General features: G+C 43.5%; 1 protein-coding gene across 1 annotated transcript in view; it reads right to left on the bottom strand.

Moving 5' to 3' along the window:
• BIRC6 (baculoviral IAP repeat containing 6) overlaps nt 1-21,084 on the bottom strand; it is a 328,895-nt gene that overhangs the window by 295,924 nt on the left and 11,887 nt on the right. Inside the window, 6 exon segments of the mRNA XM_074989697.1 lie at nt 8,643-8,803; nt 8,888-9,110; nt 10,667-10,749; nt 13,304-13,415; nt 15,293-15,486; nt 18,437-18,574. Coding sequence (XP_074845798.1) covers nt 8,643-8,803; nt 8,888-9,110; nt 10,667-10,749; nt 13,304-13,415; nt 15,293-15,486; nt 18,437-18,574 — 911 coding nt within the window.

Genomic DNA, 21,084 nt, shown 5'->3' with positions numbered 1-21,084 from the left:
TACTTTGCATTTTTTCAACCTTGAGCCATCAAAGATTGCATGAACTTTAATTCTCACAGTGTTATGAGACACATTAGATTTTATGCTGGGTGTGGAAGGCTGACAAAATTGCTCAATGTCACAGGCCCAGACAGAATTAGAATTTAGGATTCTTAATTCTAAATCTTATGCAATAAGAATAATCAACAGGCCACACTCTCTTCAGGACAATAGAAGTCACCCAAAGATATTTAGCCAGTAAAGTGTTCATACTACCCACTATTAACTATTACACTGTAACCATGTCTGCAAGGCAAGACCAGGATGCTTTTATCTGAATTCTTTAAGAGGCCTTTTCTAGCACTGATGGAGTGGCCATCCAGGAAAGTCACCCAAATATGGAAAAACTGCAGTAACCTACTGATACAGGTGAACTACTACTTCTGAGAGGACTTTCATAAGGCTCCTTGGAACTACGGTGATCCTCGCAGAGACCAACACTATATTGGTAATGCTCTGAACCTATGATAGAACATAGGCTATTGAGGGAGGAATGAATAATCACATGACAATCAGCATCTTGCAAGTCAAAAGGAAATAAGCCAGTCCTTTGAATCTAAGGATAGGCTTATAGTGGCTTCAAGTGCTGTGATAAGATGAAGGTGTTCTGGTTCCTGACGACTCATGGACTTTCTCTAATTTAAACTGGAGGGAGTCTGTTGGATGCTTCCTCAAGTCCCTGAAGGCCATAAACCTATACATACATAAAACAGCAGTTGCAGCTCCACTGGCTCAGCAGAGGAGCAAGAGGACATGATCAAAGGAGGCAACACTTCATTTGGTAGCTCTTCCACCTTTTTAATCTCCTCACACACCAGGGAATCATACAGTACAGGTAAGCAGTCATGCAGTACAGTGGCTGGCATATTGGTGGTGTTTCTTGCAGACTGATATCCTATAAAATTGTTTGTATTAAAACATCCAGTGGTTCCAGCAGACCCAATAGTATTCATACCCTGGGAACATAGGGCCATATGCTCCATTCTGTAAACTCCTTCTCAAGATATGGTCCTACAAGTACAGAAGGTACAGAGCTGAGACAGAACCAGGATGGTTTGCAGGTCTGGAGATGTATGCAGTATCTCAGACTGCTTATGCCCAGATGACGACAGTAACAGGGATAGAGCTAGAAGATGGTTTGAGTGGTCCCTTTGGCTCAGTACTGGTATCCTAGAGGTCGTCTTCTCAGAGTCTCTGGTCTTAGATGCATTTCTGTACATAGAGGTGTCAGACAGTACGGAGAAAGGTGCCTCTCAGTCCTGCTTAGCTGATGATTTCTCCAACTGAGATATCACCCCATCTAAGGTGGTACTGAGCCCCTGTCACCAGCACTAACTGAGCTCTTGACTGTATGCACTGTGGGATGCAAAGCCTCCCCTGAGCGTCCTCTAAAGCTATGTCTAGACTGCAGGCTTCTGTCAGGAAATCTGAGATCTCTCAACAGAAGTCTGCCACACTGGAAGCATTGGATGGCTGTGTGAGAACAGGCCAAATGTCAGGAAAGCCTCTCCCAACACAACTGTCGGCAAGAGATATGCAAATGCAGTGTGCAATTTGCATTTCTTTTGACAACAGTTCTTGGCAATCTCGACACAGCCTAAGAGATTATATCCTTTTCTTTGAAAAGTTGAAGACAAGAAAAAGCTGCTCTCTTCTTTCAGTCTTCATCTCTGAAATAATCCCTGGAGCTCCGGAAGTAAATGGTGCAACCTACGAGGTTAAGGTTAACATGCATGTGAGGGGGAGAGATCTAACCCTGCTGGCGCTAAGGAGCATTCTATGGAAAAAAGCTTGCGTATGTAATTTCTATGTCTTTGAAAGACACACTTTTACACCCAGTGCCGACTTTACACTTAGAGAGGAAATAAGATGATCAGGGTGATAAGAGCCAACATAAATTTCTCAAAAACAACTCATACCAGAACAACCTCATCTCGTTCTTTGACAGGGTTACTGGCCTAGTGAATAGGGGGAAAGTTGGAGACATGACACATCTTGAGTTTAGTATGGTTTGACACTGTCCCAACATGACAGTCTCACAAACAAACCAAGGAAATGTGGTCTAGATAAAACCACCACACAGTAAGTGCAGAACTAGCTGACAGAGCATAGTTAAAGGCTGTGGCTACACTAGCAGATTATTTCAAAATAAGGGGTAATTTCGAAATGAGGAGGAGAGCAACTACACAGCAATTGCTCATTTCAAAATTAAAAGGCATTCATTTTGAAATGGTTATTCCACTCCCATTTTGGGAATAACACCTCTTTTGGATGTTAATTTCGAAATAAAATGTTCCCAGCTCCCTGGCTGCCATTTTGAAATGAAAAGTCCTCCACGGAGCCAGCCCCTCTCACCAGCAGCCAGAGCTCTATGGCTGTCAGTTGTGGGTGCCTTAAAGCTGCAGGGACACAGAAACCCCATGCAGGAAGCTGAGAATGTGCTGGCAGACATAGGAGCACGCGGTGGCCAGACGACACTCCCTAGTACTCGCAGAAAGTGACACCACACTGTGGCCGGACCAATGGCCAGCAGCCAAGACACCCAGGATCCCTATGGAGACAAAGGGTCCGGGCTGTGGAGCGCCCAGGGCTCTAGGCAGCTCCCAAAGAGGAGGGGGGCTCTCCGGCTGGAAGCTGAAGTCCAGGATGTGCTTGCTGTCTAGGAGGAGAAGGACATGCTGCTCAGGATGGAGGGGTGGAAAAGAAACACGGACGCCTTCGCCTGCCTCGCCAGCAACCTCGTCGCAAGGGGCCACCCCCTCCAGGCCCCCGACCAGCTCCGCTCCAGAGTCAAGGAGCTGCGGCAGGGCTATGCCCAAGCAAGAGATTCAGCCAGGCAGTCAGGGCAGCGCTGGCCACCTGCCCCTACTTCAGGGAGCTCCACCAGCTGCTGGGACCCAGGGAGGCTGCACCACTCGAGGAGACCCTGGACATGGCAGAGCCGGAGGGGCAGGGCGAGGAACTCCAGCCAGGACCCTCGATGCCCCCCCGCCCCCCACAGCATGCCCCAAAGTACCTGCTGGCACTGGGGACAGCGACAGCAGGAGTGAGGGACTGCTGTGCATGGCCGAGCCCTCCGAGAGCCCTAGCTGGGCTACCTCCACCCAGGCCTCCACTGAACCACCTGAGGAACCCTCAGGTAGGACTGGGTGTGGGCTGCCCTGGTCGTGCAGGTGAAGGGGTGGTCCCCAACACAGCCGGTATAGGCCTGGGCACACGACCATGGGCCAGGGACCTGGGGATGGACGTCATCACTGCCTGGTGGGGCCCGTATGAGGCCATGGCCTGCCATGAGGGTCAGAAGACCGGGAGGGCTGGGGCAGCCACTCTAACGGCCCCGAGTTCATGGACCCCACAGAAGATGGGTCGCCCCAGAGGCCCTCACCACAAGCAGGGTGGGATGGCGGTGGGGACAAGGCCACTGGCCTATGGTACCCAGGCTCATGACTGACGGGGCACTACCCTCTCGCCTGATGTCTTCACAGCCTCGGCATCTGCCAGCCACCCCAGCCCCCTGGACATGCCCTGGAGCCCGGCAGCAGCAGAGGAGGGCAAGGGGGAGATGCCTCCACAAACCGGGCACCGTGGTGGGAGGAGCCGCCGGCGCAGCTGCGCAGATGATCTCGTGGCAGCCCACACGGCTACATGACGGGAGCAGAACCGCTTGCTATGGGAATGGCTCCCCATGGAGCAGGCGGCATGGGACCGGGTATCTCGACTCCCTGACCCAGGCCGTTGCCAACCGCCTGACCCAGCCACCCGCCCCATGGATGGCCTTTCCCGCAGCACCCCCCTCTACCCTAGCCTCCCCTTCCTCCCTGGTACCCCCCTCTTCCCCACCACCCCCCTCTGCCCCAGCCTCCCCCTCTTCCCCAGCTCTCCCCTGCGCCCCTTCCACCCCCCCCAGCCCTTGCAGCTCTGCTCCCAGCCAACATGACCCCGGCCAAGCTCCAGCTCCCCCCTGCCCCCCGCCCCCATGAGTCCGAGCCCCTAGATACCCCCGTCCAGCCCTACCTCCCTGTTCCACCTACCCCATCACAGCCCCACCGTGGTCCCCAGACCCAGGACAGTTGCGGCTCCAGGGCCCGTCGTGGCTCCCAACCAGCCACTCCAAGGGAGGAGTTCACCCCCACCACTCCCCATAAATACTCACACATTCTTTATGTTCCAAACATAGCAGTTGAATTTATTTGACAGTGCTATGTGTCCTGCCTTGGGTGGGGATGGCAAGGGGGGCTGATGGGGCAGGGGTGAGACCGGGGGGATGTGGGGGAGAATTGCGTGGACTGAGCCGGGCCAGGTCATGGGGGCCCCTGGGCAAAGGTCTCCCAGAAGGCCTCCCACACGCACACCCCATCCCGGTGCACCTGGCGACATGGGAACGCACCTGGCTGCTCATAGTGCAGCATGGCCTCAGTTGCCCAGTGTGCCACAAACGGCTCCTGCTTTCTCTCCATGAGGTTGTGCAGTACACAGGAGGAGCCCCTGACTATGGGCACGCTGGGCAGGCCTACCTCCAAGCGCATCAGGAGGCACCTGAAATGTGCCTTCAGACAGCCAAATGCCCGCTCCACGGTGTTCCTGGCCTGGTTGAGGCAGGCATTGAAGAGGTCCTGGCTCTCATTGGCGTGTCCCATGTAGAGGCGCGTTAGCCAGGCCTGCAGTGGGTAGGCACCATCGGCGATGATGCATGGGTGCACGGTCACATCTCCCACTGGCATCTCCCATGGGGGCGGGATGTAGGTGCCCTTTGCCATCCTGCGGCCAAGCCACGAGTTCCGCAGGACATGGGCATCGTGGGCCCTGCCCAGCCAGACCACACAGATGTCCGTGAAACATCCTCGGCATCCACGACTGCCTGGAGGATAATGGAGTGGTAGCCCTTTCGGTTGATGTACCGTCCACAGCTGTGTGGTGGGGGGTGCTCCAGATGCACCACGGGGGGAGCCTGCAGGAGGCTGGCCACGTGTCGGGCAGCATGTAGCCTCATATGGCATGCTGTCAGCATGGCCATCAGGCTGGCCGTGATGGCCAAGGTGTCCCTGTCAGTGAAGTGCTGCGGGTCCACGGCAGGCAGTTGTGTGGTGGTTAACCAAGGCTCTGCCAAGTGCTGTGCTGGAGATCACGTGCTGCAAGCAGCCAGGGTCCTCAGCCTGTGCATGGGGGATGTGCTCGGGAGGAGTCCTTTAAGAGGTTGGTTCACCCGTGCTCTAGAAAGGGCTTGTCAGACATTTGACCTTGCCCGCACCATTTCCTGCCCTGTTATTTCGAAATGAAGCTGTGGCTGCATAGCCGCTCCATTTCGAAATGACTGGGAGTCTCTTCGATGTTGCAGATCACAACGTCAATCCGCATTTGGTGTGTAGTAGCTTCCATGACACTTATTTTGAAGAAGCAGATAAGGATAAGCCATTTCGATGTCACTCTCTAGTGTGGTCACAGCCAAAGACAGTTATTAACTTCTGTGATACAGGGTGAGGGGACTTATCTAGTGCAATCCCACACGACACTGGTACCTACTTAACATTTTAATTTATGATTTGGATAAAGGAGTGGAGAGTGCTTATAAATTGTGCAGATGGAACAAAGCTGTGATGGATCATTACCACTTTGGAAAATAGGATTAGAATACAAAATGACAATCCTGGAAAACCAGTCTGAAAATAAGATGGAGTTCAATAATCAAAGTGAAAAATACTATACTTAGGAAGGAAAAACCAAATGCACAACTACAAAATGGAAAATAAGTGGGTTGGCAGTATCACAGAAGAAAAGAAACTTGGTGTTAACAGATGATAAATGACTGACAGTCGATATGATACAGTTGCCAAAAAAACCTACCACCGTTCTGGTACATACTAATGGGAGTTTTGTACTTAAGACATAGGTGGTAAGTGTCCTACTCCAGCCAACACTGGTCAGGCTTCAGCAGAGAACCAATTTTCTGGGCACAAACACTTCAGGAAAGATATGGATATATGAGAGAGAAAAATCCAAGCGTGCAACAATTATTATAAAAGTTTGGAAAATCTGACCTCGGAGAAAAGGTTACAACCATAATAAATTGCTCTTCATATCCAGTGTATATAGGACAAGTAGCAACGGACTTTTCCTGCAGCAAAGAAAGATCTTGGTGAGATAAGAGGGAAAACCTAACTATAAGGATAATTAAGCACTACAATAGGTTCACAAAGGACATTATTCATCATTAGATGCTCAAGAACAAATGAGATGAACATCTGACAAACATGATCTTGGTATAGTTGAACCTGCCTTAGCGTAAGGGCCTGGATTAGATGATCTCAAGGTCCTTTTCAGCCTTATGCTTCTATGATTCTTCAAGGCGTCGGACATGACTGGAACGCTTATTGTTGCAAGGAAGAAATCTGTGTCAAGTAAGTCTGGGTTTGAACTCCGTGGACTTAGGAATAACAGATCACAAAAGCTGAGTTGAGAAATTCATTGGGGAAACTCCTCCACACGCAAAATGAACAAAAGTAGAAAACACTGAAGCGAATGAATAAAGCTAAAAAGTCTGAAAGGTTGGAAAACAGCTAAGATGTAATCGCTCCATGTCAAGCCTCAGGCAGTTGAGAAGGAACATAAGCACTGGACAGTATGTGTCTCCCTGTCGCCCACAACTGAGAGCACAGAGTGATGTACTGCACAGACATAGAATGCTGTTTATAAACTGTCATAGTGAGCACACAAGTACATACACATCCTACACCGGAACACCAATCGGGATGTCTTCTTAAGATGAATTTAAGTTTAAAAGAAGAATCAATTTCTGCTTCTGTGCAAACTAGCTATTGCTTTCTGGATCCCTGAAGATTAATGAGAATGTTTACAAAGGTGACAGACAATGTCACATCACACTTCCACACCCACTTCCCCCAGAGCTTTTCATCAATGACTGTTTTATATGCATGAGACAAAAGAATGTCTACATTAATACATGATGCTCAGATATCGTGACACTTTCTCACAGTATCCGTTGTGAATATATGCCAGGGTGTTGTGTTTTGTTTTGCTGGGGAGGGGAGAATGACTCCCATCCTTCCCTTTGCCTGATATAATTTCCTCAGTCTGCATCAAGACATAAGTAACAGATTTAAATGCCCTTGGGCAGGGATTGTATTTTCTTTGTAAAATACCTTGCAAACACATGGTTTTGTACACATATTTAATAATCAAGTAATAAGGAAAGATTTATATTTCTTAGTACTTCCACAGTCACTTAAACTTTCACAGCACTATACAAGCAGATCACTAAGATGCTGAAAAGACAAGTTCTGGCAGCGCTTCAATAATTTTACTTGATTTCCAAGCATGATTAGAAACAACACTTTCCAAAAGCTGGAGAACACTTACATTTAAATACCTAGAGATGTATATATTGTTTTAAAAAGGAACATTTTAAACTATTAAAAGGTATCACTCAAACATTTAATGAGTACACAACAAAGGCACAAGAACTAAGGATGCTGACTCTGCCCCCTGGAGGCCTGGCTGCCAGCCCCAGCAGCCTCTTACCATTTACTGAATACATTACAGTAAACCCTCAACATGTACAATTTTGAGTTGCCCTTAACTTGCATTAATGCAAGTTAAGAGCAACCCAAAAATCATGCTCCCACCAGCCCTTGCTCACCACCCACGACCCCAGTTCAGCTTCCTCCCAGCATTGGGTTCAAACAGCCCAGCCCCAGCTCCGGCTCACCACCCCCACACGTGACTCCAGCTCCCACTAAACCCCCATGGCCAGGCTCACCATCCTGGCATGTGGCTGTGGCTGTGGCTGTGGCTCTGGCTCAACCCCCTGCCCCAGTTCTAACCCCCCGACATGTGGCTCCAGCTCACCCTCTCCCCCCAAGCACATGCAGCTCTGGCTCAACTCCACCCCTCCCTTCCCCCCCTGCAGCCCTAACCCATCGGCAGGCTTTATCCCCCTGCCCTCCTTCCACGGCCCCAACTCACTGTCAGGCTTAACCCTCCCCAACTCCTTCCCCCCTTCCCCCCAGATCCCAGGACTTACTTTTCAAAAGAAGCTCCAGATGCTCTTGCTGCTTCCCTGGCTGCAGAACCTGCATTCCGTCAGGGAACCCCACCCCAAACTGCCACAAATTGTAGTTACGCGCGGGCGCATAGGAACACACCCCTCACGTAACTTGAGGGACTACTGTATTGATAAAACCGATACCTACCCCTACTATTATTCCATATATTTAAAATGAAGATCTATTCTTCAAACTTAAATTTTTCACCACATTATTTCTAGCTTTGCGCATCACAATATTCCAAACAAGCTGAGGGTAAAAACTGCACACATTAAGACAGATGAGGAAAGTATAGCTAGGGTAAAATAGCCACTCTGGAAAAAAAAGGGTTATTCACCAGATGGGACTTCACTCACATTGTTACATTACATGGTAGTACGTAAGTGTCACCATTCACATACTACTCCCATCTTCACAGATAAAAAAATGATGAATCAATGACTTATTTTCCCCACTAAGTGTGGATAAGTTAAATGTGATTTAAAAGACATTATCTAAGATAGAATATTTTAAAGTATTTTTAAATGTGGCAAGTTAGCATACCTGTCTCCTTCCAATTTTGGTATATCTGAGCAGCTAGAGGAATCTTCTAGCCATGTTAGTGTTGGTCTCCGTGAGTCAACCCCTGAACTCTGCTCTCCAGACAACACAAGCTGTTGAACAATTGCTGGATCATATGCATTGATCTCAAACTTTAAATGAACCTAAATGAATGAAAACATAAAGGTGTACATTGAATTGAACGTACAAAAACAAGTATTACTACTGAATTCTTAAATAAGACGTACCTTCATAAGTTTGGAAACATCCCATATGCAGATCTTTCCTCGTTTTGTTGCTGCAGCTAAAAAGTGAGGACAACTTCCTGATCCAAAGCAGGCTATCCTGTCAGTGCCATCTGTGCAGGGAAACTGTGCTGGACTTGTTGCAAGTGTGACTGAGAGAGGTACATTCTGCGTGTGCTCACCTTTGACAAATGGGCAGTTTGGGGAATGTCTTTCATGTTCAGACCTTTGTGCATTTAAAAAAATAAAATACCAAAATGTTGGCTTCTCACAGCAGGAAGTTAGCATCAGAATAACTATTAAGATCAATTTCTATGTTTCTGAAAAAATTATACATATAATGCACAAGTAGTATCTCAATCTGTAAAAGAGCTGAACCACACAAACATGAAATTGCTTTAACCAAAACAAAGATATCATGCTGTTGTTAATCCTTTACAGTTACTGAAAAATAGCCACATTATATGAAATGCTTAAAGGATTTTCATATATCCAACTACAGGGGATTTGCATATGTCATTAAGACAAATAGCCATGAAGTTATCATGACAATGGGTGGGCTATAACTGGCCACAGGTTGCACTTCCCTGGTCTGGTACGCATGGGACCTCAGTCATCCTGAATGAGGGATTTTGCCAGACCAGGGGAGGCTAAAGCTCCAGTCTCCAGCTGCCTACCCACCCACCGGCTCTCTGGCTGCACCACTCCAGCCCCAGGACACCCCCATGCACAGGCCTGCCAGAAGGAAGCTGGCCCTTTGGCCTCAGGGGCCCCGACACTTGCCCCCCCAGGTCTACATGGGGAGCTGGTGCTGGTACTCCCAGAAGCTGGCACTCCAGTCCAGCAGCCCCCAAATGCGGGGCTGCCGGCTGCTTGCCCTCCTGCCCTGGCTCTCTGGTTCAGAAACATCCTGCCAGATAAGGTATGTTGCTGCACCAGAGAATGCTGGCTTTAGGAGGTGCAGCCTGTGCTAATCTCAAAAAAGAAAGCAGTATGATGCTATAACCTTTCTCCCTGCAGAAAGAGGCACTAAGAAAAAGCTAGAAGACAACTGTGAAAGTTTCCTGAATTAAAAATTGTGCACTCTGAGACACTGGAAAGAATCATAGGGTTAGGCTTAGCAGGGTTGAAAGGATAGCAACCAAAAAAGGGAAAAATCATTCAAGTGTAGTAAAAGGGGCAAATAAAGAGTAAAGTGTTAAAATAAAGAAAACATATCAAGCTAGCCAGAACGCAATTTAGAGAATTTAAGAGCTTAAGACACATATTTAAGACAAAGTTAGAGGAGGCACCTATAAATAGATACACATATGCTTGAGTACATTTCTTTAACCATCCATTTGAAAACTAGTCATGCCTTTAACAGACATTAAGATCCAAATTCATTTCCCTTGTCAACAATCTCCTCAACCTGAAAGAGAATTCTGAACCCGAGTATTTAAAAGTGAAGAGATTTTAGTTAAGCCTAGCTTGTCTGGCCAATGACCGTTAAAATTAAAAAGTATTCCAAATAGAGATAAAAACCAAAAGCTTCCACCATGCACAATTTCATTCTTTTCTTGCATTACAGAGAGCACAATATAGTGGTACTTAAAATGACAGGACAGTTTGCATTTAGAATATTCTTGGAAATCTATTGTTTCAAAGATGTCTAACTACAAAACATAAGAAATCACGTACGGTATGTCTCCCTCAGAGCTCCAATCATATTTTCGTCTAATATATTTTTATATTATACCGGAAGCAAAGTAATTCTCACATTCCATGAACACTTAGACTCACCAAGGTTCATCTGTAGGCTCCCAACACACCAAACACACACTGCAGGTAAAACACATGGCTCGGTCATCTCCTGATGAAGCAGGCTACAAAAAGATGAGAGGGCAGTAGTTCTGCATCAATAATGTTAATATATCAGTTTGAAAAGAAACAATGTAACCAGTTATTTGATTCTTTTTGTATACTATATACTTTACTTCTGACAGAAACATTAACATATTATATCCACACACAGTAGAAAAATTTAGACAAGATGCTGTATTTTAAACAAAAAAGTACACCATTCCACTGAAAAGCTTCCTCTGTACAAGCCAGAGATGAGATACAGAGATTATTTTAGCTCTGAGACAGGAAAGAAAAGTAAAGTAATTAATTTAAATAGTGTTTGTTTAAAAAAAATACTATCATACCGCAGTGTGTCATGACAGCTGATAAATAATATTGAGATTGTGTTAAAACTTACCCAGCCAGTTTTAAACACAACCTCAAAGATGGAAAATGATAAAACCACCTACTTCATCTGCTACAGTGAAAGTATTTGATTCCATTTTGCCTCTCATACAAACACTCAATTTCCATACTTAGCATTTTCCCTTTGTTCCCCAAGTTATTGAAATATATCTAGGAAACATTTAAATGCAACTCCACGATCTCTCCATTGATACTGCATTTTATTTGTCTGGACATTTAGGCCAGGTCTACCCTAATGAGGAAGATGTGCATCTTAACTCAAACTCCAGATACATTAGTTACGTAGCTAGAGTTGACCAACCTTAATTTACACTTCCTCATGGTCTTTATTGCAGAAGATCAATGGGAGTGAATGCTCCCATCAACCTCCCTTAACTTCTCATGAAAAACAGCTGTGGCATACCAGTGCCGTTCTGGGTACCCTCTGAGTTCGATTTAGCATGTTCCTCCCAGATGCACTAAATACAACTCCAGAAGATCAACTGAGACAGAGTCATTTTCCACTGAGCATTGACAAGCCTTAGTTGAAAACTGCTAGCAAGCATTTAGAGTCTAAGAGTAGAGGGTTTTTGTGTTTTGGTTTTGTTTTGTTTTTTTAAATAAAGAAAGTACTCCTTATTTGCCCTTTATACCACACATGAATCATTTTCTCTTCTTTAATACTATGCTTCAAGTCTGATTTTTTTTAGGCTTCTTTGCAGAAAAGACTTACCTTTTAAGTGCCTTTAACAGGTTTAATGATCACAAATAATGCTATTTTCAGTGGATGCAAGCCTGCCTTACAATGAACTAAAAGATCTAGTGTACCACAAACTGAAGCTATCTACAAAATAAAGTGCTGAAAAATCAAAGGAAATGGATGAAAAAAAGGGCAAACAACAAAAAGATGTTACTTTATTTAACCAAATTACTCAACTAGACCTAGATGTGTTTTATAACTACACCACATAAAGGAAAATTTGAAGCATTACTGAAAAAAGTGTCATTAAGTCACTGTGATCTGGGGGGCTAACAGAATTGCCAGAGCCCTAGGAGAGGCGGGGGTGAGGGGGCAAACTAGCTCTGTGCTCCCAGAAGGGGTGGGGAACTCGTGTGGAAGGGACAGGGCAGGGGACAGCCTCCCGTTGCCAGCCCCTCAGTGCCACCCAATGCTCTGGTGGTGATTTAAAGGGCCCAGGGCAACCAGCAGCCCAAGGCCATTTTGAATTGCCAGGCACTGAGTCAACTGCCCTCTTTGCTACTTGCCCCCTCCCCGGGCTTGAGTGTAATTTAGTGAACACAGGGAATTCACAGAAAACTTTTTGCATTTTCTGCCATATATAACTTCTCTATGTTACAAAGAAATTGTTCAGTAACTTAAGAGTGATGAAAAAAGAAATGAATGTAACGTACTTGATCGATAGCGTAATTGTTTTTTGACAAAAATATTAATTTAAAAGAGTGCTACATATATGGAAACTGAGATCATTATACTCCACTCAGCACAGTCCAAAAAACAGACCTTGGAATAATTCTCAGGACATGCTCATTGCGCTCCAAGGCCATATCTACACTGGCCCCTTCTTTTCGAAAGGGGCATGTTAATGAGGGAGTTTGTAAGATGCTGCCATGAATATGCAGCACCTCATTAGCACAATGGCAGCTGCGCACGATTAGAAAGCACTGCTTTTGGAATGCACACCACCCATGCAGACAGAGGCCTTTCGAAAGGGCCCCCGACTTCAAAAGTCCCTTCTTCCTATTTGGTTTTAGGAAGAAGGGCTTTCAAACTCAGAGGGCCCTTTCGAAAAGCCCCCGTCTACACGGGCGGCATGCATTTCAAAAGCAGCTCTTCTGAATCGTGCACAGCTGCCATTATGCTAACGGTGCACTTCATATTCATGGCAGCACCTCATTAGTATCGTCCAAATTCCCTCATTCAGATGCTCCCTTTGAAAGAGATGGGCCAGTGTAGACACAGACCAAGAGTATGAGAAACTTCTTAAAAAAATGTAAAATTACTTCAGAATTCTTGAATTAGTTTCTGGCTGATCTTATGCTAGGAACATACATAAGCATCAGAGTCTATCAAGAAGTTTAACTTCGGATAACAATCATACCCTTTCCTCTGTATCTGTTCTAGTGTAAAATATGGCATTTCAGTATTTATATCCAAAAGTCTTTTTTTACCTGATGATAGAACCCAGCTTGAGCCATGGGATCTGGCTGCGCCCACCTATACCCTACATGAGGCCATGAGGTGAATGTCTCCCGTCTGTTAGCCTCACTATACATCAATGATCTATAAAGAGAAACATTTTACATTACCCAAAAAGTGTCATTTAGAACCAGAACAATATTAAATAAATACAGCCTGCACAAACATGTAAAAAAGCAAATGCCACCAGAAAATTAGGTAAAATTAGAATTAAATGAAATTAGCCATTTTTACATTATCAGGAAAACTATGGGAAAGGATGACGTAGCAACACTAATTTCAGAATATTTATTCAGAGAAATTAAATATGAGGCAATACATAAATGAACAATTTCAAATGCAGGATTCAGCTTGAAATTAATGGAATCCACGCTGTACTCTTCAGACAGAAAACGAGCAATGGAAATTACCACATTTATTTTCCATTTCTGATACAATAAACCCTTGAGTTATGTGATCCTGCAACCCCCACATAACTCAAATTTTCACACAAGTCAGCAGGGAAATACGGGAACCAGGCTGTTGCCAGCTCCCCTTATCTTGCAGAAACCAGGAGCTGACCACTGCAGGTCAGTTTCCTGGCTCCCAGTGTGGTAGGGATCTGGGCCTCCTCAATGACTGAACTCACCACCCTGGGTTTAACAGGCCAATACTCAAACCACTGAGCAATCTCTCCTGCTTACAGCAGCATATTCAGTACAGACAAGGCATGTGTATCTCCACCACAGTAAAATGTTCTGGCAACTCCCCACAAAGCTTTTCACTGTTGTGCTGAAAGGCTCCAGCAGCTTCCCGCTGCCTCCCCATCTGACAGCGCCTGTTCTGCTACAAGTACCTTTCAATGCAGCAGGGAAAGTCTCCAGCACAGGACCACTCTAGAGCTAAAAACAGCACTGCAGATGTGGATATGTGGTGTACCAGTGTAAGATGTATATCCTGGAGGCTCAGCCATGTAGGGCACTCTACTCACCTAAGCAGAACCTCAGTGTCTTCACTATTATTTATATCCATGCTAAATGGATGTGCAGTGCCTATACTTGATATAAGACTGTAAATATAAATATACCCTTTGTTTAACACGCTTGAAATAAGGAATTATGAAACTCGAAATTCATGACAGTTTTATTCTCCATCTCCAAGACCAGTCCATGAAGTTTACAGTGTCATTGCTTAGCACACAAGATAGCTCTTTAGTTGTGAAACTGTAGCATAAAAATGGTGTTGCAGTATTGCTGTGCACAAAAATTATATTTGATCGTCTATATTAGGCATATGATTAAATGTGCTATGATGTCTACCACAAATGACCTAAACAACTCTCAGAATACTCAGTCTCTACCTCAGTTTGTGGTCATATATCAAGCTGTGAATTTCCGAGATCCAGCAATGTAAGCAGAACCAAGATGAAAATGAGCTTTGCAAAGATAACTAAAGAAAATATAGGTATGACAGGAAATCGTCTTGATGCTTCACTCCAAATAAGTATCAATGCAGAAACACCCTAAAGGTTATTAAGCAATAGCTTTAAAATGTTAATAAAACTATAGCAACTTGACTTGCAAGGAGGTATCATTTATCATCTTAACCTTAGTAAGCTATTGTTGGAATCAGGAAAAAAAAAAATGAAGTGATAGCCAAGCAGGTTGAATATTGTCCATTGCTCCTGAAACAGAAGTAATGCAAGAGCTTGAATTGAACCCTTTTATATTCTGCCAGGGATGGCACACAATTTGAGAATAAGGAGAATTCAACCCGTCTTTGACTGACACCCAGGAGTGAGAATTCTGCAGAGACAGTATCTTTGCAGAAGCAGATGGACTACTGAAGAGCTTTACTGAAGAGCTAGAATGAGCCACAATTTACTTTGATTCATACAGAAGACATTGAAAAAAACTCCACAAAAAACAAAAAAAAACCAAACAAAAAAAGCCACATAACTTTAATGATCACTTTTAATATACCTGTCAACAGATCGACCAGGTCCGACGCCTAGTTCTGGTCGTGCACTGGGTAAGAGGTAAGATAACCTATCCATCACAGAGGAGGCTACAGGTAAGGCAGCAATATTTTGATTTATCTTCTTAAGTTCATTTACAATGGCACTAGCGACAGACTTCAATACATGATGAGGAAGATGGAACGTAACTGTTGCCCACTGAATTAAGAAAAGTTATTATAAGAAATTAGAATACAAATATTTCACCTGGAAATCTGAAACAAGAATCAAGCAATATTAATGCCCAGTCCTGAGCTAAATAAGTATACCATTCATGCTAGACTAGGAATGCTAATACAACACAAAGACTCAAAAACATTTGTTCTGTTGTTTACAAATGTAACTCATGGAAAATTAGTGCATTTTTCATAGTTTGTAGTCTCGTATTATTATACAACTCATTACTGCACATGGCAGCCAAACTCAACAGTGTGAGCTCTAAAAATCTCCTCAACATTTTTTGATGAACTATAATTAAAAATAGTTGGTTTGAGTTATAAAAACAAGTAAAATATACATGATCCGTTAAAATTTTTTTATATCCCAGTATGTCTTAGTTTTTAAGCTTCAAATAAGTAAAAAACTTCTGTTCTCAGTGAGAAGTGTCTTTATATCTGAAGAAATTTATTTTACAAATAAAAGCAATTAAAATCCTACAGTTATTCTGTAGAATTCCAGTAGTGATTTTTAAACAGGGACTTATTTGCAGTTCTTTTGAAAGGTAAGTTTTAGTCTATTCAGAAATTAGTTGGAAACAGAGATCTGATATTTAACTTTTAAAGAAAAAAGTTTATAAAATACTCATATCTTCTACATTTGATACAATACTCTATTTTGCAGAGAAATGAGAAAGCTTGTTGAAGGAATAAGCATGTCTACTTTTAAGTAGAAACATATATGCCTATTGCTAAACTAACTGCAGGAAAATATGGTTTCCAGTATGATGATACAGAATTTTTGCAAAGCTAACTGACATCTCCATTTGCATTCAAAAACTACCCAAAATGAATTTTAGGCGAGTGAAAAGGTTCCTTTTGGCATATCACTTTTAAATGTACTCACATTACTTTTCCTATTTGCATTGTATGACACATACTCAGTTAATTCGCCCTTGATTAGTTACTAATTTAGATTGCAATCAAGATATTTTCATTATGTTATTAACCAATTAAGTGCTCAACTCGCACTAAATTATTAACTTATTTCATGTAAGAAAAAACGTACACATATAAATATTTAACCTATCATACTATGTTAGTATGACTGTATAATACTATAGCTAATTACCAGCATGATTTTTAAATAATGTTGAGTGCTAATTTGGCTCCTGAACCACTGAGAAGTGAGTATCTTTGCAGTGAATAGAATATTTCCTACTGGACCAACAGTCTCACCAGTTAACCCCTGAGAATAGCACATTAAAGGCCACAAATCCACTAGATTAAGAGTCAAACTACAGACAAAACAATTTGGGCAAAACTTTTAAAGTTGCATTTTAAAAATTTAAGAGAGTTGCATCACTTTATCCATCTGGTTATCAGCATGCTCTGTATTTTGTCTGTAAATTTTGGGGTCTTCTTTACTGAGAGGGGCATGGTGTGTGGGGGGGAATAGAGCAGGCACTGTGGTCCCTGAGAGGACGAGGGAATCAGGGAGAAATGGGGCCCCCTTGTAAAGTCCCTAACTTCTGGATGCTATAAATATTTTATGTTGCTATGAAGAGTTAGACAAAGACTTTGTAGTTTGTGACTCATCCCTCACCCCCACCCACCCCCCCTTTTTTTTTTTGGCTGCTTCCGGAATTGGAAAGGTGGTTTGGTTTTTTTTTCATTTTAGGACAAATCCTATTGCACAATAGACAAGGAAGTTTACAGCTCAAACTCAGGCCTCCAAGGAACAGAAAGAATTAATTTGATACCTGTTGGTGAAGTTAAATCATTCTAGGAAGACTCAAAAAGCTATTACAAGATTAGAATTAGACTTACTGGCTACATCTACACTAGTCCCTTCCTTTCAGAAGGGGCATGATAATGAGTGAGTTGGGAAGATACTAATGAGGTGCTTCCATGACTACGCAGAGCCATATTAGCATAATGGCAGCCATGCGCGATTCGAAAGCGCTGCTTTGAAATCACACACTGCCCGTGTAGACAGGGGTCTTTCGAAAGGACCCCCCAAATTTCAAAAGCCCCTTCTTCCTATTTGGTTTTAGGAAGAAAGGGCTTTCGAAGTCTGGGAGATCCTTTTGAAAGGCCCTCATCTACATGGGTGGCGTGTGGTTGCCATTATGCTAATGAGGCGCTGCACATTCATGGCAGTACCTCACTAGCATCTTCCCAACTTGCTCATTACCATGCCCCTTTCAAAAGGGATGGCGCTAGTGTAGACGTAGCCACTGTGGCTGGGTCTACACATACCCCTTCCTTTTGAAAGGGGCATGTTAATGAGCAGGTTCAAAAGATGCTAATGAGACGCTGCAATGAATATGCAGTGCCTCATTAGCATAATGGCGGCCACAGTGATTCAGAAGTGCGGCTTTTCAAATCGCGCACCACGCGTGGAGACGGGACCTTCCAAAACAACCCCCCTAGTTTTTGAAAGCCCTTCTTCCGATGACCAGATAGGAAGAAGGGGCTTTTGAAAACTGCAGGGGGGCGGGGGTGTCGTTTCGGAAGGTCCCATCTCCACAGGCAGCGCGATTCGAAAAGCTGCACTTCCGAATCGCTGCGGCTGCCATTATGCTGAGGCGCTGCATATTCATTGCAGCACCTCATTAGCATCTTTCAAACCTGCTCATTAACATGCCCCTTTCGAAAAGAAGAGGCACATGTAGACCCAGCCTGTGTGTACAGAAGTAAGAAATGATAAAGAAACTGGTCATGGTTACATTTAACCCCTGAAAGTACCCTATATACACACTAGTAAAAGTTTCAAGTGTTTAGCTACCTTATTCATTGTGGCTTTCAATTAGGTTAAATTCAAGTTATCAAGAATTTGATAACTGGAATTCATGTAATAATTAAAAGGTGACCTATAAAGCCTTTAAAACATACAAACTGCAATTTGTTTTAACAAAGGTGCTAGAGAATTCTAGAGACGCTTTCTTCACCTTTGCAACTTTATGGTTTGCTGCTGTCTCATGTGAGGTATTTTTTAAGCCATCTTTCAGTTGTGTGATGAACAAATCATATCCCTCTGTGCTGGAGACATCTATCTTCTCTACGCAAGCACATAACAGTTGCTGAGCCTAAAACGCATAAGAAAACAAAATTAATATCTAAACACAGATGACAATGAAGAACTGTCCTGGAAAATTTAAGCCTTGATGGATTAGGTAGCTAGATCAACTTCAGGTAAGATTTTTGAAAAAATTGATACAGATGGTATATATACTTGCTGATGTACTTTACAAAAAAAATGTTGGGTCATTTGGGGCATTAAATACGGGAGATAAGGATGAGATAGCAAATTTGTATTACATTACAATTACATTACATTAAGATCACTCTAAAACCAGATCCAAATGACAACTTACATGACGCATCGTATGTTCTCATGAAAACTAATGATAAACAGTGAAATGCAACCTCATCCCAGTTGTTTTTCGTTAGCTAACCGTTCCATGGATAATCTCTACAGTAAGCTTTTACTGGAACTAGCTACTTGCAAGCTGCCTGAGGAAATATCAACATGTGGAGGACTAGCTACAAAAGTAATTACAGTAATATGACCAGAGTATTGCACTTTCACAATATGAGGCACAAAATAATATGCTACAAAGACTGCTTATGATTTTAATATTTTATTCTAATTTTAAAAAAATTAGAAAGTTGAACTCTCACTAAGAAATGCACAAACTTGAACGTAACCTATTTTCTCATTCTCCCTCACTCCTAGTTTTCACCATTGTTATCTGCAGGTCTACAAGCTATCAGAGGTAGAAAATGTAGTTTATTTGCCAAGCACATTGTACAGTTCCTACAGTAGGGTAAAAGGCCACATTTGGGGAAGCTGTTTTGTCAGATCTTTCACACTTTGGAATTTGGAAAAACAAAAATAGTTCCTAATGCTTGCCTGCTGGCTGGTAGGTAGCTAAAAAACGATCATTTAAAAGGAGTACAAGTTCCCAAAGACACACACTGTGACACTTGCCTGGGGTGATTCCTGGGTTGCTGCCTACCATTATTTTTACATTGTTTTTACTCCCCAAGGAGCAGCAGACAATGGAAGCAACCCAGTTAAGACTCTCCCAAGCGAAGTGTGTTCCTCAGAGGAAGAGCAGCAAATCAAAATCCTTATGGCTCCTCACAACTCCTGAGTCTTTCAGGAAATGAAAGCTAATCAATCGTGTGTGTGATGAGTTTAGAGAAAATATTTCAGATAAAAGAAAGAGCAGAAAACATCACAATGCAGTAACATGCTAATGAATCACATGCAGCCTATTAGAGATGAGTACAAGATACAGGACCTTTTTTGTAGACAGATCAGACCCAAAGTTACAAAATGTAGTTCAAGGCTTTCTCCAGGCTTGCACTCTACCAGGGGCCAGACATGGATGATGAGACTTTTCCACCTGTACCAGTGCACTCTTCAGAAAGCCTGGCTAAAATTTTCTAGGGCTCTCTGGGGTTGGTGTAATTACCTCTAATACTATAAAGTAACTATTCCAGACTGTTCTGGCACTGATATAGCATTCCTTGATTTTTTTCTGGCAATAAGGCCACAGACTCCCTGAAGCTGTTCCTACTGATCTCCAATTCCTTCTCAAACAGTAGTCTTCAAAGACAAGAGTCACTATCCAGGCCTTGAAACAGGGTCTGTCTCCCACAGTGTCAGCTACAGGGATTGTCTTACTGAAAATGATATGGCCACGGCACTGAACACTATTTGTATCACATCATAAATGTCACAACAAACTAGAGCTGAAGCCAGGAAAAGAAGTGTTTTTGGCTGGTTTGAGTCCTCATCTTTGGCCTTGACACCAGCCAAGCTTTGTAGTCACCAAAAGACATGAAAGCTGCATATAACTGATGATGGTAGAGGTAAGCTTTTCATAAGCGCTTTTCAGAATTTATCAGCTAATCTTTTAATGTTACTCTTCATCCCCCTATAACAGTTAGCCTTTTCATTATAGCCAATACCAAATCCATACTTTTTAAATTCCTGAGTGCTGTGTGACTGTGCTCTCAGAGAATGAGACCCACTTTGTCAGATATGCGTCTACATGCATCTGACGAAGTGGGTCTTTGCCCACGAAAACTTATGCTCCAATAAATTTGTTAGTCTATAAAATACCACAGGATTTCTTGTTGTTTCTGCAAATACAGGCTAGCCTGGCTACTGCTCTGATACTTCTCAGAGGATAGAGACCTTTGAGGCTTTGCAGGGTTGGGTTTCTGTCTAAGTGCACACCATTAGCTGTCACATGTCCCACAGAGATGTCTGAGGCATTCTTGGACGCGGTTAGAGATCCTGACATTGGTGGCAGGCTCTCCTCTTGTATTTTCAGTGTCTGTGACATCCTAAAAGTGAGTGCTGACAAATCCTTTTCTTGAACACACAGAAGTCACTCTTTACTTGGGATCAGAGATGTTCCTCTGATCACATTAATTTTCCCTCTTTTTTGATAGTTTCCATGTTCTCACTGTTCCTCCTCTTCAGTACAGGCCTTTTCCAGAGTAAATGTTATAGTCTCATGTTAACATATCAAAACGTGCTAACCCATTTTGCAAGAGTCTGGCTTTCCTAAACCAGCTT

This window comes from Carettochelys insculpta, chromosome 3 (genome assembly GCF_033958435.1).
Source record: "Carettochelys insculpta isolate YL-2023 chromosome 3, ASM3395843v1, whole genome shotgun sequence".
Classification (NCBI taxonomy): Eukaryota; Metazoa; Chordata; order Testudines; family Carettochelyidae; genus Carettochelys; species Carettochelys insculpta.
This window is presented reverse-complemented; position numbering and strand designations above follow the sequence as displayed.